At 48.3% G+C, this 18,963-nt stretch overlaps 1 protein-coding gene across 1 annotated transcript in view; it reads left to right on the plus strand.

The window, feature by feature from the left end:
* MOGS (mannosyl-oligosaccharide glucosidase) overlaps nt 1–11,363 on the plus strand; it is a 46,853-nt gene extending 35,490 nt beyond the window's left edge. Inside the window, exons 4-5 of the mRNA XM_088454459.1 lie at nt 8,842–9,020; nt 9,464–11,363. Coding sequence (XP_088310585.1) covers nt 8,842–9,020; nt 9,464–11,198 — 1,914 coding nt within the window. The 3' untranslated portion in view covers nt 11,199–11,363. The remainder of the gene's footprint in view (nt 1–8,841; nt 9,021–9,463) is intronic.
* Nucleotides 11,364–18,963: the final 7,600 nt, after the last annotated feature.

Consider the following 18,963-nt stretch of genomic DNA (forward strand, 5'->3'; position numbering starts at 1 on the left):
GTTGGGGTCTTCCGCAGGTCGACCTCATGGCATCCAGACAAAATCATCCACTGCCTCTCTACTGCTCTCGGACAAGAGACCCGGAGGCAGTGGCAGTGGACGCACTGTCAACGCCATGGCAGTTCCACTTTGTCTAGCTGTTCCCATTGTTTCTTCTCCCTCGGATTCTACAATACATCAAAAGGGAGAAGGCCAAGGTTTTATTAGTGGCTACGGTTTGGCCTCACAGAGCTTGGTATTCAAACCTTCAACTTCTGCTGATCGACGATCCGTGGATCCTATCTCTTACTACAGGGTCCTTTTAGCCTATCCAGACTTAAAGTGGCTACATTGAGGGCGTGGCCGTTGAAAGTGCCATCTTAACACGTAGAGGGATCCCATCCAGGGTAATCCCTACTATGCTTCGAGCCCAGAAGGAGGTTACTTCGAAACATTTCCACCATTTTTGAAAGGCTTACGTTTCATGGTGTGAACGGCGAAGGTGTGAGAGTCTATAATAATTTATAGTGTTTATTTAAAACATACTGTAAGATTCGTCATTATTTATGAGAAAAAGCCATTTTTCTTTACACAAATATCATGAAATTGAACCACCATTATACTGAACGAGCAGTTAAAAGACAGCAGCAGCTGAATGATCCCAGAATAGGATACCAAGTCTGGACACTGTGAAAAAAAGACAAACTGAAGATGCATTGACACATCCTATGTACTTGTTAAACCAATCATATGTATTCTTTTCTGTCGAACCATTTTTGGCAAATGTTTGTGACAGCAGTTTTCTGAACTTATAAAAGACGGCTCAAAGAGGATGTACCTCTGAGAGCTGAGTGGATTCATCACAGTGTGTGTTGAGTTTTTCTCATCTCCCCAGCCGGCTGGAAGGAACATTAATAAAGCACAGGAGTAGTGTTTCTCATACCATGATCCAGGGGTAGGAAGCCTCATCACCCTAACAAAGGTCACCTCCTACAGATTTCAAACTAGCCATATTTCTGCTTTTTCTGCAAGCAGGTTTCTTGGCCGGTCTCCGTCTGGGTGCAGACTTTTCTGCAAGGTGCGATTCGGTTACAACCACCCTTTGTTCCTCCTACGGCTCCATGGGATTTGGATCTCTTCCTTTCCTTCTTAGTCTTCTCTGTTCGAACCTTTTAGAGTATGTGGAAGGTAGGAGGGTGTCGGAACTGGGAGCTTTATCCTGTTGTCCTCCATACTTGGCATTTCATGCGGATAGAGCAGAACTCCGTACAAGAATGGATATCCTTCCAAAGGTGGTTTCGGCTTTCCACACCAACCAACCTATTGTGGTACCCGTTCTTCCATAGGATTCACCACCTTCAAGATCCTTGGATGTTGTTAGGGGCTCTTCGGATCTATGTGGAGAGATCTGCAGCCATATGTAAACAGACACTTTATTTGTTTTGTATGATGCTGTTCGTCCTGGTTGGCCAGCTTCCAAACAGTCGCAGGCCCACTGGAATCGTCTGACCATCAGTCAGGTATATGTGGCCTCATCTAGGGAGCCTCCTCTTTCTATTACAGAGCATTCCACTTGCTCAGTGGGTTCCTCGTGGGCGGCTGCTTGCGGGGTTTCCATAGAGTCACTTTGCTAGGCGGCCACTTGGTGTGGCCGGCTTACCTTTATTCGTTTTTATAGATTTAACACGTTTGCAGCCTCTGCAGCGCAGTATGGCTGGTCTGTATTGCAGGGTTCTCGGCGCTCTCCCGCCCGTGATAGGAGCTGTGGGACGTCCCCACTGTCTTGAAGCCTCCAGTGTCCTTTAGTGGATGAAGGAGAAAATAGGATTGTGGTACTTACCGATTAATCCCTTTCTCCGATTCCATAGGGGACACTGGACGCCCACCCGGCGCTGTTCCTTCCTGCCTGGGTTGTGGTCATGTTATGTTATGACTGTTAGAGAACTGTTTTATGTCTCTGGTTGTGTTACTGTTACTTCAGACTTCTAATTATTCTGTGTACTTTCTTCGCCTCCTCCTCTTCCATTTGGTTTTTCCCAGCTCTCCTCGGGCACAGTTTCCTAAGACTGGGCTTGTAGGGGGTATAGAGGGGGAGGAGCTTGTCACACTTCTAAAAATTTAAAGTCCCAGCTCCCACTTAGCACACGTCTATACCCCACTGTCTTGAAGCCTCCAGTGTCCCCTATGGAATCATAGAAAGGGATTTATCGGTAAGTACCAAAGTTCTGTTTTCTTCTTCAGGGTCCATAGGCTCCACAGGGAGACCTTGGGTGTAGGTTGGATCTGCATCCCGGACACCACGCAGTTAAAGCTTTGCTCCCAGGATGCACTGGTCCATCCTCCCTATACCCCGCCATGAGCCTAGAGGCACCTCAGTTATATTTGGTGCCCGGCCGGAGTCGGGTCACTGTTAACGCAGGGGTGCTGTCTAGCAGCCCCAAAGCTGATTTTATTTTATGATTTAGTAGTTTTTCTGTCTTCAGAGCGCACAGCAACAGACAGTACATAGGACAGCTGTGCTGCTGCTCCGTCACCCTGCCGGCGCTGCGATGCCAGTACCGATCTGGTGATCTCGGCGGGACCCCAGGGTCTGTGCTAGCCGGGCCCGCGTGGAACATCCCAGACTGCGACCTGACGTACGGGGACAGGTAAGAGTTGCATATGTTGTGAGTGGGGTCTGAAAGTTGTTCTTAGTGTTTGTCAGGTTCAGTATAGCGCTTCCTGATTTATATATATAATATAATTTGTCTGACAAGGAGGGCGAGCACACTGCTGCACCCACTCTGCGCTCCTGCAGGCTATGTGCTGCACCCACTCTGCTCTCAGGGGTGAGTAAGGAGGATTTATCTCAGGATGGGTTATGTGTGAGGTGCTATCAGTTGCCTGGCCTCTCAAACCCCCCAACAAAGGGACAGGAATCCCCCTTGGGCGTTTTTTTCCTCGGTCCTGGCCTCTATTGCGGGTCACCTGGCGGTCCCAACTGTTTTACACCCTATGGGGTTACCTCTACAAACCACCCATCCCTCTCAGGGTATCCTGCATTGTTTGCAGTCTACTCCTGTACCACAGTCTGTCTCTCCCTACCAGGGGTTAGCACAATACAGTATATGCAATCCCCTTCGGTATCACAACAGTCTGTCATTCCCTTCCAGGGACTAACGCAAGCTGTACAACCACGCTGGGTGGATATTTTATCTAGTTCAGTGCAGAGTTTGGCAGCTTCATCTACGGCCTTTCAGACCATGTTGTGGAATGACAGAGCTAATAATAAACGCCCTGTATTGTCTTCCCAGTCTACACAACTATCAGTCACAGAAGCGTTGTCGGATGATGGGGAAGTGGATGATGTGTCTGATTTCCCTACACTGGAGGTGGAGCCTAAATCAAGTATTAATGTTCCGGCTTTGGTGCGGGCGGTCTGATCCATACTAGATATAGAGGGTGACGTTCCTGCCCATAAATCCAAATACCCTCAGTTTAAACAGGCAGTTTTTCCTCTCTCTGACCAGCTGGAAGACCATATGGCGGAGGCCTGGCAAATGCCTGGTAAGAGGTATCAGCCGCAAATGCGTTTGGCCTCATGTTCTCCATTCCCTGAGGGGCACTGTAAGAAGTGGGAATCACCTTCTGCGGTGGATTCTCATGTTACTCGCCTAATAAAAAGTACCACACTACCCATGCCTTCCATTTCTTCCTTGAAGGATTCTACGGATAGGAAGGTGGAGACGTGTCTGAAATCTATTTACTCTCTCTCAGGAGCGGTTGATCGTCCGTACATGGCTATCTCATTGGTGGCTAAGGCGATAGAAGGTTGGGCAAATGTTCTGGAGGACACTTTACCTGAGAAGACTCCTGAGACTCAGAGGTCTTTGGTGGGCCGCATTAGAGATGCGGATGCTTATATTGGTGAGGCTTCTTTGGATGCCAGTCTGCTGACCTCCAGAGTTTCGGCCACAGGTGTGTCTGCTCGCCGCTCCCTGTGGCTACGCTCCTGGAGGGCGGATGCTGACTCTAAAAAGGGCCTGGAGGCCTTGCCCTACAATGGGGACATTTTGTTTGGCCCGAACCTTGACAAAATCGTAGACACACTGGCAAAATCGAAATCAGCATTTCTGCCATCAGCATCTGCACCTTCCAAGGCTTGAACCTCTTTCTTTCGGTCCTCAAGAAAAGCCCAAAGGACAGTCGTTCCATAGACAATCGGCGACCAAAACAACCACCAAACTTAAAAAACAGGCCTGGAGCACAAGACACCCTGCTTCCAAGTCAGAGGATAAACCCTCAGCCTGATCCTAATGGAACGGGCCTCCCTCTGGGGGATCCCAGAGTGGGAGGCCGACTTGTTCAGTTCGTCCAGTGCTGATGTCAAACCACTAAGGATGCTTGGGTAAAAGCAGTGGTCTCTCAGTGGTATGCTCTCTCATTCTGGCGAAGACCTCCCCACCAGTTTTTCCAACAAGAACAAGGCCTTGCAGATCCAGGATGCCATAGAGTCCTTGCTGAAAGCAGGGGTAATTGTGCCAGTTCCACTATTTCAAAGAGGGACTGCATATTATTCTACTCTGTTTCTGGTTCAGAAGCTGAATGGATCTCATCGGCCTAACCTCAAATCTCTGAACAAGAATACGCCCCTTGTGCGCCCAGTAAGACCCAACCCACATTCAGCCTTGCTATTCCAGTGATCTAGAAAGGGATCACAGAGGTCTTTGGCAGCCAAAGAAAACACAACCTCTTTCCCATATTATTTGAGGAAATAGCGCGGATACACCCCCATCATTCAAGTTCCTCAGGGTGCCCAAATTCAGGATGGAAACTTTACGTTCCATCATACTGGCTATGGAACCTGGGGATTACATGGTATCCCTGGACATTCAGGATGCTTACCTGCATATCCCCATAACATCTTCTCACCAGAGTTATCTGCAGTTTGCTATTCTGCACCAAAACTTCCAGGTCCAGGCACTACCCTTTGGCCTAGATCCAAGATCCAAGGGTCTTTACAAAAGTTATAGCTGTCATGGCAGCCCATCTGCGGAGTCAGGGTATACGACTCCTGCCATACCTTGATGACCTCCTCTTGCTGGCAGGTTCTCCAAAGGTGCTTCAACACCACCTACGCCTGACAATCGCTTGTCTACAAGCACACGGGTGGCTAGTCAATTGGAAAAAGTCTTCCCTAATTCCCTCACATACGATGGTTCATTTGGAAGCCTTTCTGGATTCTCACCAGCAGAGAATTTTCCTAACTCCAGAATAGATTTCCTCGCTGCAACTGCGCAGATACCTCCTCAGTCGTCCGGTGTCAGTATACTCGGCTATGCAGATTCTAGGGTCCATGGTGTCCACATTCGACATGGTGGAATATGCTCCGTTTCATTCAAGGCCCCTGCAGGGGCTGATCCTCTCCAGATGGAACAGCTTAGCCCACCGGATCAGGGCTCAGACGATGGTGCTCTCTACGGAGGTGCGCCTGTCTGTCTTGGTGAAAACGGACATCTCATCACACCAACGGACGCCCCTTTTGTATCCCAGACTGGGTACTTGTCACGACGGACGCCAGTCGCTGGGGCACAGTGGCCGGTCCACACTCATTTCAGGGCCATTGGACAGCAGTCGAAGCAGCCCTGCCCATCAACATATTGGAACTTCGGGCAGTGTACAGGGCCATCAGGATGGCAAGTCACATTCTTCACAGAAAGCCTGTGCAGGTTCAGTCCGACAACGCCACCACAGTGGCTTACATCAACCATCAAGGAGGTCCTCGAAGTCGGGCAGCAGTGACAGAAGTGTCACGCATTCTGACGTGGGCAGAGTGCCATCTCCCAACAATTTCGGCAGTGTTCATTCTAGGAGATCTCAATTGGGAAGTGGACTTCCTCAGCCGTACATCCAGGGGAATGGTCTCTTCACCAAGAGGTGTTTCAACTCCTAGTGGACAAATGGGGCCTGACGGAGGTGGACCTCATGGCCTCCCGACACAATCACATTACCAGTGTACGGGTCCAGAACAAGGGATGCCGAAGCAAGCTTGCTGGACGCTCTGTCAGTATGGTGGACCTTCCAGTTAGCGTACCTCTTTCCTCCGATATCCCTGCTTCCTCGGGTTCTTCGGAAGTTCAAGCAAGACGGGGGCACTGTCCTGCTGGTGGCTCCAGCTTGGCCAAGATGTCATTGGTACTCAGATCTTCGGAGTCTCTACATCGACACTTCAGACCTGCCTCAATGTGCGGACCTGTTGTCTCAAGGTCCTTGCCTTTACCTGGACCTGGATCATCTGTCTTTGACTGCGTGGCTCTTGAGACATCGATTCTAAAGTCCAAGGGATTCTCTAGCTCGGTCATCAGGACGATGCTCCGACACAGAAACCTGCTTCGGCCAGGATATACCACAGGGTGTGGCATACATATTTCCAGTGGTGTCGCGCTCTGGATTACGACCCTCAGGTGTTTCGTATTTCCAGATTCTGGCATTCCTTCAAGCAGGATTGGAACACGGTCTTCGCCTGGCCTCGTTAAAAATACATGTCTCCGCACTGTCAGTGTGGTTCCAATGAAGGATAGCTCCACTCCTGGATATCCACACCTTCCTCCAGGGTATTCTCCGGATTCAACCTCCCTTTGTCCCCCTGTGGCTCCTTGGGATTTGGCTGTTTTCTTCAGGCCCTCCAGGGTTCTCCATTTGAACCACTAGATTCAGTGGATCTCAGGTGGTTAACAGCTAAGACTCTCTTTCTCCTGACGATTGTTTCTGCCAGGAGGGTGTCAGAATTGGGGGCGCTTTCCTGTCGTCCTCCCTTTCTGATATTTCACCTGGACAGGGAGGTGCTTCGCACTCGCCCTGAATTTCTTCCTAAAGTGGTTTGTAATTTCCATATTAATTAGGAAATAATTTTCAGTCACCAGACCTTTCGACAGGTGAGGACTCATTGGATGTGGTCCGTGCTCTCCGGATTTATGTAGACCGGACCAGTTCCCTTTGGAAATCTGACTCCTTATTTGTGCTCTATGGATTTCACAAGAACGGATGGCTAGCCAATAAACAAACATTGGTCAGATGGTTTTGTATGACTATCTCAGAGGCTTACACACAGGCAGGCCTCCCTGTTCCAGCTTCTGTTACTGCTCATTCTACGCGGTCTGTGGTGCCCTCGTGGGCAGCTCATCGTGGCGCCTCAGCTGTTCAGCTTTGTAAGGCGTCCACGTGGTCTTCCATTCAAACCTTTATAAGGTTCTATGCATTTGATACCTTTGCCTCTCAGGATGCTTCCTTTGGTCGCTGGATTCTCCTCTCAGTGCAGGAGCGTCCCCACCCTTAAAATGACTACTTAGGGACATCCCCAAGGTCTCCCTGAGGAGCCTATGGACCCTGAAGAAGAAAATTAGTGATATGGTAAGAACTTACCTTTGTTAACTCTTTCTTCGAAGTCCATAGGGTCCACAGAGCACCCGCTCTGACGCACCTGGCTACATATGGGTTATGTTGCTGGTCACCGGTTTCCCGTCTCCTTCTCTGTGAGTGTGATTCTCGAGTGTTCCAGTCTTCCTTCTCTCTATTTCCTCCTACGGCCTTTGGCTACTTAACAACTGAGGTGCCTCTAGGCTGAGGTATAGGGAGGATGAACCAGTGCATCCTGGGAGCAAAGCTTTAACTGCGTGTTGCCCGGGAAACAGATCCAACCTACACCCAAGGTTTCCCTGTTGACCCCATGGACTTCGAAGAAAGAGAGTTAACAAAGGTAAGTTTTTACCATAACTGTAATTTTTACTCTGCAATATGTGAATTAAGTGGTGATGCCCTGAAAAAGGCCCAGCCTTTTTTGGGGTGAGCATTTGGGCGTGGGGCCCCCGGAGTTGCTCTGGCTGGGCCTTTTTCAGGGCTTCACCACTTAATTCACACATATACTTTTTCATCACCTTTCTGTTTCTTTGTTTATTATTTATGTAATTTTAATTCTTTCTTATTATATTAACACTTATTAATTTACACATCTATACTTTACACTTCACTATCACCTTTTTTTCCCTTTTTCGTGTGATGCTCTGGGGATGGTCCTTGGCTGGATTGTTTTGGGGTGCCCTGCGCCTCGGACGTGAACCCCTTAATGTTAGGGACGCCGGTATAGAGGAGCCTTGACGATGGCCTGGCGCTTAATATATTTGCAAATGTATGTAACTAATACCTCTGAATGTCTATTATTATGTAAGATTCAAGTATTTTTGCTGATTTTGCTGCAGTGTGCTGGAGGGAAAATCCCTTTTCTTCTGTGGTTCAGTGTAAACCCCGCCCTGTACAAGCACCTGTGCTATGTCATTAAGCTGATGTGAGCGACCACTGTATTTTTTATACTAAACTACTGCAAATAATTCTATCGCCAAAGCAGCGCTATTCACAGTGACCAGCAGCATACCGTGTCCTGTAGATGGAAGCCCTGTGGCGATTAGTGTGGGTTGGCTGTGAGACGTGTGCCGCTTAGTCCGCTCACCCTGCTGACATGCTGGGTCCACTGTCAGTACTGCTGACACACCCTGGAGGGGAGAGATGGGATACCGCACATTGTCAGCGCTTCCCAGAGCCGAGGGGAAACGTCACTGACTCGTTTCTCAGCCTGGTACGTAGGGCTGATTCATCAGATGTCTTTGGCTGTATAGTCGCAGTTGCATTGCAGCGCACTCACTGACCTTTGCCTACATAAGGACGCTCGTTACACCCCGGTTCTGCCTCATTGCTTGTACTTGTGTCTGCTCATATTCCTCATTTCACACACAATCTGTCCCACCCTTTCATCTGCCAACATCCCATGAGAGCCGATGAGGAATGGTTTATACGGAATTGTTACTGAAGTCTAACCCTCTGTCCCCTTAGGATCCATCTTCCCCAGGACAGCTGGTCTCGCTCCTATTTTATGTCGCCACAGATGGGCAAGGTTCTTTGATGCCCCACACTGATAACAGAGGTCACCTGAGCCATGTGACGGGCACTTCCGAGGAGCTGGGGGGATTTTCTCTCCGGTTTCCCAAGCCTGAAGGTGGAGATTACGTAAGGTACTCCATTCCTGGTCTTCCCCGGTTACTATACTGTGATCTCCCGGTGTGGGGACTCTTACAGAGGGTAATGGTGGGACTGCAGGGGAACATGACAATCAGGACCCCATGCAGCACTGAGTCGGGCAGTAGATCTGACCGCTCCCCTGCGGCACTGAGTCGGGCAGTAGATCTGACCGCTCCCCTGCGGCACTGAGTCGGGCAGTAGATCTGACCGCTCCCCTGCGGCACTGAGTCGGGCAGTAGATCTGACCGCTCCCCTGCGGCACTGAGTCGGGCAGTAGATCTGACCGCTCCCCTGCAGCACTTACCGTTTGCACCACTGTTTCTTTTTAACCATTTGTTTAACCATGTATAATTTTTCATATTCTATCTATATTGTCATTTCACTGATAAATCATTTCATTTAGTAGAATAATCTTCTCGTTCTTCTCTCATCACAGTTACAACCACCTCGCCACCACTTGCCATGGTCTTCATCACATCACAGATGTTGTGCGGAGCAGTATGAAGGACCGCTTTACTCACCCTTTCAGTGGTTCTGCTAACAAGCGACGTTACTTTGGCCTCGACACGTACCACCCACCATCCCAACCAGGCTTCGATCACTCACAACTTGTTGTCCACCAAGTCACCATGTACCTTCCCTTCCAGGTTGAGATTCTTTTTGAATCTGACAGTTTCCTACAACGTCCACAGGCCATGTCTGGTGGGGCTCTGAGCACTGAGCTGGACAAGCATAGGAAGAACATGGAGGAGCGTTTCCGGAAGACATTTCAGCTGGAAGCCAAAGGATTCATCCCAGAACAGGTGGCATTCGCTCAAGCTGCTCTCTCCAACATGTTGGGTGGGATGGGCTATTTCTATGGTAGCTCAATCATCCGGTCACAGCACAACCCCGAACCTGTGTCCTATCCATCGGCTCCGCTTTACACAGCAGTCCCATCTCGCTCTTTCTTTCCCCGTGGTTTCCTTTGGGATGAGGGTTTCCATCTGCTGCTCATTGCTCGGTGGAACCCAACTCTGGCCTGGCAGTCTCTGGGCTATTGGCTGGATCTAATGAATGCAGACGGGTGGATACCCCGAGAGCAAATTCTGGGCCCCGAAGCTCGCAGCAAAGTGCCAGCTGAGTTTGTAGTTCAGTGGGATGAAAATGCCAACCCTCCAACTCTCTTCCTGGCCCTGCGGCAGCTGCTGGCCAGCAAGGACGCTGCTTCGGAAGGGCTGCCGTTTCTCCGCCGTGCCTTTCCTCGTTTGCAGACCTGGTATAACTGGTTCAATGGAACTCAGAAAGGGCCTCAACCATATACTTACCGCTGGCGTGGCCGGGACAGGGATACCTTACGTTTTTTGAACCCAAAAACTTTGACATCTGGTCTGGATGATTATCCACGGGCATCACATCCATCTGATGATGAGCGTCACGTGGACCTGCGCTGCTGGATGGCTCTGGCCTCTGAAGTCATGTCTGACATATGCACATTACTAGGAGACGACGGGCGTCAGTATAAGGAGTCTCAGGCGGCTCTCTCGGACAATTATTTATTGGACCAGCTCCATTGGGCTGAGAGACTTGGAGCCTACGCCGACTATGGGAACCACACGCAGAATGCAGTTTTGGAATGGGAACGACCACGAGCTGCTCCTGGACAGGATCCCCATAGTGTCCCTCCCCCAAGGTTAATAAGAATTGCGAGGAAGCCACCTAAATTGCAGTTTGTAGGAGCTCTGGGGTATGTATCCCTCTTCCCCTTCCTTCTGCAGATACTATCTCCTAACTCCCCCCGACTTGGACGCCTGTTGGATCATTTGAGAGATGCTGACAAACTATGGACCCCGTATGGCCTACGCTCCCTGTCTAAGAGTAGCCCCCTGTACATGCAGCGGAACACAGAGCATGACCCCCCGTACTGGAGGGGACCCATATGGATTAATATGAACTACCTGGCGGTGAGCGCCTTGCACAAATATAGCCAAGTGGAAGGTCCGCACCAGAGCAGGACGACCAGTCTGTACAGGGAGCTGAGGGTGAACCTTATCGCTAATCTGTACAGACAGTACGAGAAAACCGGGTACCTATGGGAGCAGTATAATGATCAAACAGGCCGTGGACAAGGCTGCCATCCCTTCACTGGCTGGAGCTCGCTCGTTGTCCTTATTATGGCGGAAGAATACTGAGGAGGCTGCAGTGTGATAACATGAGCCACAGACAGAGTAACGAGAGGCGCTGGCCGGCTGACCCGGTGCCCATACTAAGGGCTGTACTCCCTGCATCTGTGTAATCTGTGCCCGGCTGGTTCAGGCGCACACGCTGCTGGGCACAATAAAAGATTCCCCATCTCATGTGTCTGACATCTTTCTTCCGGGTCTCCCATAGAGCGGACTCAGTAACGGGAGATAAAGGTGGTGTTATATGCCGCTGCGACAGACGTATCGGTACATGGGAAATACAGGAACACATGGAATGAGTAATCTAGTGCCGGAGATTAGGATAACACAGCCGCCTCCTCCCACCCCCCACATTCTGTATGTAGTTAACCCGTCACAGTGGAGGCTCCCTGAACACCTAGGACAATGGGTTTAGCACTTTAATGCATCAGTACATAGAAAACGCTTGAACACGGAATTGTAGACTGTAGATTTAGGGGGGGGGGTATATGTGATCACCTTACTCCAGCAGGCGATCACAGATATTTGTCCCTGATAGCATAGAAGGTGGTTACTCCTTACTGAGGTGGGCTCACCCCCCCCCCATTCACTGCGTAGTGGGCGGTTACTTTGATGCCCCCACCAGGCTTGTAAACTGGCACCTGCGGTCCTGAACGCTTGCTGACACCGCCCTGCGGTCCTGAACGCTTGCCGACACCGCCCTGCGGTCCTGAACGCTTGCCGACACCGCCCTGCGGTCCTGATGGCTTGCCGACACCGCCCTGCGGTCCTGAACGCTTGCTGACACCGCCCTGCGGTCCTGACTGTAGCGCTGCACAGTAACTTACATGCTTCTATACACAAATTCCGCCACCTTGTTATATACGCTGTCCCGTGCTCCCAGTGCTGGAGCCTGTCTATGCTGCGTCCCCACATTATGCACCAGGGATAACATACCCAGCGTCATAGCTGCCAGACTTAGCACGGTGCGCGCTTGAACAAAACAGTACAAGGGATTAACCCCCTTAGTGCCATAGCTGCCATCATGCCCACGTAGGGCAGGTGTCTGGCCACACCTGTCTTTCATTGTGTTCTTTTGGCCAGACGTGGCTGATAACAGAGACCATTAGCTTGCATATAGCTGTGCAGCAGTCACAGTGCCACCAGAGCATCATCAGGATGCTTCAGACATTGCTGTAATCACCAACGATTGTGGCCCCACCCTTATTTTACATCACACGGAGGGGGCGTGGCCTATACCAGGCCCGCAAATAATATATATATATCAAAATGACCCTCGGCAGAAAAAAGGTTCCCCACCCCTGGTCTAAGCATCCTAAGGACGCTCCAGGCAACACTGCTGCATAGATTCCGGCTGCAGGGTGACATTACAGGCACCCTGAGTAGCCAGATGAGGCTAGCAGAAAAAAGCTCCAAGGGCCAGACCAAATGATTCCTGGGGCCTTATACGACCCCCGGGCCTGAGGTTCCCTTTCCCTGCACTACACCAAAACATACATACACTGCACCAAGACAGACTGACTGACATACACTGCAACACGACATACACTGCACCAAGAGAGACTGACTGACATACACTGCACCAAGACATACACAAACTGCACCAAGACATACACAAACTGCACCAAGACATACACAAACTGCACCAAGACATACACAAACTACACCAAGACATACACAAACTGCACCAAGACATACACAAACTGCACCATGACTGACTGACATACACTGCACCAAGACATACACAAACTACACCAAGACATACACAAACTGCACCAAGACATACACAAACTACACCAAGACATACACAAACTGCACCAAGACATACACAAACTGCACCAAGACTGACTGACATACACTGCACCAAGACATACACAAACTGCACCAAGGCATACACAAACTGCACCATGACTGACTGACATACACTGCACCATGACATACACAAACTACACCAAGACATACACAAACTGCACCATGACTGACTGACATACACTGCACCATGACATACACTGCACCAAGACATACACAAACTGCACCAAGACATACAGAAACTGCACCATGACTGACTGACATACACTGCACCAAGGCATACACAAACTGCACCATGACTGACTGACATACACTGCACCAAGACATACACTGCACCAAGACATACACTGCACCAAGACATACACTGCACCAAGACATACACAAACTGCACCAAGACATACACAAACTGCACCAAGACATACACAAACTGCACCAAGACATACACAAACTACACCAAGACATACACAAACTGCACCAAGACATACACAAACTGCACCAAGACATACACAAACTGCACCATGACTGACTGACATACACTGCACCAAGACATACACTGCACCAAGACATACACAAACTGCACCAAGACTGACTGACATACACTGCACCAAGACATACACTGCACCAAGACATACACAAACTGCACCAAGATATACACAAACTGCACCATGACTGACTGACATACACTGCACCAAGACATACACTGCACCAAGACATACACAAACTGCACCAAGACTGACTGACATACACTGCACCAAGACATACACAAACTGCACCAAGATATACACAAACTGCACCATGACTGACTGACATACACTGCACCAAGACATACACAAACTGCACCAAGACATACACAAACTACACCAAGACATACACAAACTGCACCATGACTGACTGACATACACTGCACCAAGACATACACTGCACCAAGACATACACTGCACCAAGACATACACAAACTGCACCATGACTGACTGACATACACTGCACCAAGACATACACTGCACCAAGACATACACAAACTGCACCATGACTGACTGACATACACTGCACCAAGACATACACAAACTACACCAAGACATACACAAACTGCACCAAGACATACACAAACTACACCATGACTGACTGACATACACTGCACCAAGACTGACTGACATACACTGCACCAAGGCATACACAAACTGCACCATGACTGACTGACATACACTGCACCAAGACATACACAAACTGCACCAAGACATACACAAACTGCACCAAGACATACACAAACTACACCAAGGCATACACAAACTGCACCATGACTGACTGACATACACTGCACCAAGACTGACTGACATACACTGCACCAAGACATACACAAACTGCACCAAGACATACACAAACTGCACCAAGACATACACAAACTGCACCATGACTGACATACACTGCACCATGACTGACTGACATACACTGCACCAAGACATACACAAACTACACCAAGACATACACAAACTGCACCAAGACATACACAAACTGCACCATGACTGACTGACATACACTGCACCAAGGCATACACAAACTGCACCATGACTGACTGACATACACTGCACCATGACATACACAAACTACACCAAGACATACACAAACTGCACCATGACTGACTGACATACACTGCACCAAGACATACACAAACTGCACCAAGACATACACAAACTGCACCAAGACATACACAAACTACACCAAGACATACACAAACTACACCAAGACTGACTGACATACACTGCACCAAGACATACACAAACTGCACCAAGACATACACAAACTGCACCAAGACATACACAAACTACACCAAGACTGACTGACATACACTGCACCAAGACATACACAAACTGCACCATGACTGACTGACATACACTGCACCAAGACATACACAAACTGCACCATGACTGACTGACATACACTGCACCAAGGCATACACAAACTGCACCATGACTGACTGACATACACTGCACCAAGACATACACAAACTGCACCAAGACATACACAAACTGCACCAAGACATACACAAACTGCACCAAGACATACACAAACTGCACCATGACTGACATACACTGCACCATGACATACACAAACTGCACCAAGACATACACAAACTGCACCAAGACATACACAAACTACACCAAGACTGACTGACATACACTGCACCAAGACATACACAAACTGCACCAAGACATACACAAACTGCACCATGACTGACTGACATACACTGCACCAAGACATACACAAACTGCACCAAGACATACACAAACTGCACCATGACTGACATACACTGCACCATGACATACACAAACTGCACCAAGACATACACAAACTGCACCATGACTGACATACACTGCACCATGACATACACAAACTGCACCAAGACATACACAAACTGCACCAAGACATACACAAACTGCACCATGACTGACTGACATACACTGCACCAAGACATACACTGCACCAAAACATACACAAACTGCACCAAGACTGACTGACATACACTGCACCAAGACATACACAAACTGCACCAAGATATACACAAACTGCACCATGACTGACTGACATACACTGCACCAAGACATACACTGCACCAAGACATACACTGCACCAAGACATACACAAACTGCACCAAGACTGACTGACATACACTGCACCAAGACATACACAAACTACACCAAGACATACACAAACTGCACCAAGACATACACAAACTGCACCATGACTGACTGACATACACTGCACCAAGACATACACAAACTACACCAAGACATACACAAACTGCACCAAGACATACACAAACTGCACCAAGACATACACAAACTGCACCATGACTGACTGACATACACTGCACCATGACATACACTGCACCAAGACATGCACAAACTGCACCAAGACATACAGAAACTGCACCATGACTGACTGACATACACTGCACCAAGGCATACACAAACTGCACCATGACTGACTGACATACACTGCACCAAGACATACGCAAACTACACCAAGACATACACAATCTACACCATGACTGACTGACATACACTGCACCAAGACATACACTGCACCAAGACATACACAAACTGCACCAAGACATACACAAACTGCACCATGACTGACATACACTGCACCATGACATACACAAACTGCACCATGACTGACTGACATACACTGCACCAAGACATACACAAACTACACCAAGACATACACAAACTGCACCAAGGCATACACAAACTGCACCAAGGCATACACAAACTGCACCAAGACATACACAAACTGCACCAAGACTGACTGACATACACTGCACCAAGGCATACACAAACTGCACCAAGACATACACAAACTGCACCAAGACATACACAAACTACACCAAGACATACACAAACTACACCAAGACATACACAAACTGCACCAAGACATACACAAACTGCACCAAGACATACACAAACTGCACCATGACTGACTGACATACACTGCACCAAGACATACACTGCACCAAGACATACACAAACTGCACCAAGACTGACTGACATACACTGCACCAAGACATACACAAACTGCACCAAGATATACACAAACTGCACCATGACTGACTGACATACACTGCACCAAGACATACACTGCACCAAGACATACACTGCACCAAGACATACACAAACTGCACCAAGACTGACTGACATACACTGCACCAAGACATACACAAACTGCACCAAGATATACACAAACTGCACCATGACTGACTGACATACACTGCACCAAGACATACACTGCACCAAGACATACACAAACTGCACCAAGACATACACAAACTACACCAAGACATACACAAACTGCACCATGACTGACTGACATACACTGCACCAAGACATACACTGCACCAAGACATACACTGCAGCATGACATACACAAACTGCACCATGACTGACTGACATACACTACACCAAGACATACACAAACTACACCAAGACATACACAAACTGCACCAAGACATACACAAACTGCACCAAGACATACACAAACTGCACCATGACTGACTGACATACACTGCACCAAGGCATACACAAACTGCACCATGACTGACTGACATACACTGCACCATGACATACACAAACTGCACCATGACTTACACAAACTGCACCATGACTGACTGACATACACTGCACCATGACATACACTGCACCAAGACATACACAAACTGCACCAAGACATACACAAACTACACCATGACTGACTGACATACACTGCACCAAGACATACACTGCACCAAGACATACACTGCACCAAGACATACACAAACTGCACCAAGACATACACAAACTGCACCATGACTGACATACACTGCACCATGACATACACAAACTGCACCATGACTGACTGACATACACTGCACCAAGACATACACAAACTACACCAAGACATACACAAACTGCACCAAGGCATACACAAACTGCACCAAGACATACACAAACTGCACCAAGACATACACAAACTACACCAAGACATACACAAACTGCACCAAGACATACACAAACTGCACCAAGACATACACAAACTACACCAAGACTGACTGACATACACTGCACCAAGACATACACAAACTGCACCAAGACATACACAAACTGCACCAAGACATACACAAACTGCACCATGACTGACTGACATACACTGCACCAAGGCATACACAAACTGCACCATGACTGACTGACATACACTGCACCAAGACATACACAAACTGCACCAAGACATACACAAACTGCACCAAGACATACACAAACTACACCAAGACTGACTGACATACACTGCACCAAGACATACACTGCAGCATGACATACACAAACTGCACCATGACTGACATACACTGCACCATGACTGACTGACATACACTGCACCAAGACATACACAAACTACACCAAGACATACACAAACTGCACCAAGACATACACAAACTGCACCAAGACATACACAAACTACACCAAGACATACACAAACTGCACCATGACTGACTGACATACACTGCACCATGACATACACTGCACCAAGACATACACAAACTGCACCAAGACATACACAAACTGCACCAAGACATACACAAACTGCACCATGACTGACATACACTGCACCATGACTGACTGACATACACTGCACCAAGACATACACAAACTACACCAAGACATACACAAACTGCACCAAGACATACACAAACTGCACCAAGACATACACAAACTGCACCATGACTGACATACACTGCACCATGACATACACAAACTGCACCATGACTGACTGACATACACTGCACCAAGACATACACAAACTACACCAAGACATACACAAACTGCACCAAGACATACACAAACTGCACCATGACTTACACAAACTGCACCATGACTTACACAAACTGCACCATGACTGACTGACATACACTGCACCATGACATACACTGCACCAAGACATACACAAACTGCACCAAGACATACACAAACTACACCATGACTGACTGACATACACTGCACCAAGACATACGCAAACTACACCATGACTGACATACACTGCACCATGACATACACAAACTGCACCATGACTGACTGACATACACTGCACCAAGACATACACAAACTACACCAAGACATACACAAACTGCACCATGACTGACTGACATACACTGCACCAAGACATACACAAACTGCACCAAGACATACACAAACTACACCATGACATACACAAACTGCACCATGACATACACAAACTGCACCATGACTGACTGACATACACTGCACCAAGACATACACAAACTGCACCAAGACATACACAAACTGCACCATGACTGACTGACATACACTGCACCAAGACATACACAAACTACACCAAGACATACACAAACTGCACCAAGACATACACAAACTGCACCAAGACATACACAAACTGCACCATGACTGACTGACATACACTGCAC

Source organism: Taudactylus pleione, unplaced genomic scaffold, assembly GCF_031769625.1.
Source record: "Taudactylus pleione unplaced genomic scaffold, aTauple2 ptg000618l, whole genome shotgun sequence".
NCBI lineage: Eukaryota > Metazoa > Chordata > Amphibia > Anura > Myobatrachidae > Taudactylus > Taudactylus pleione.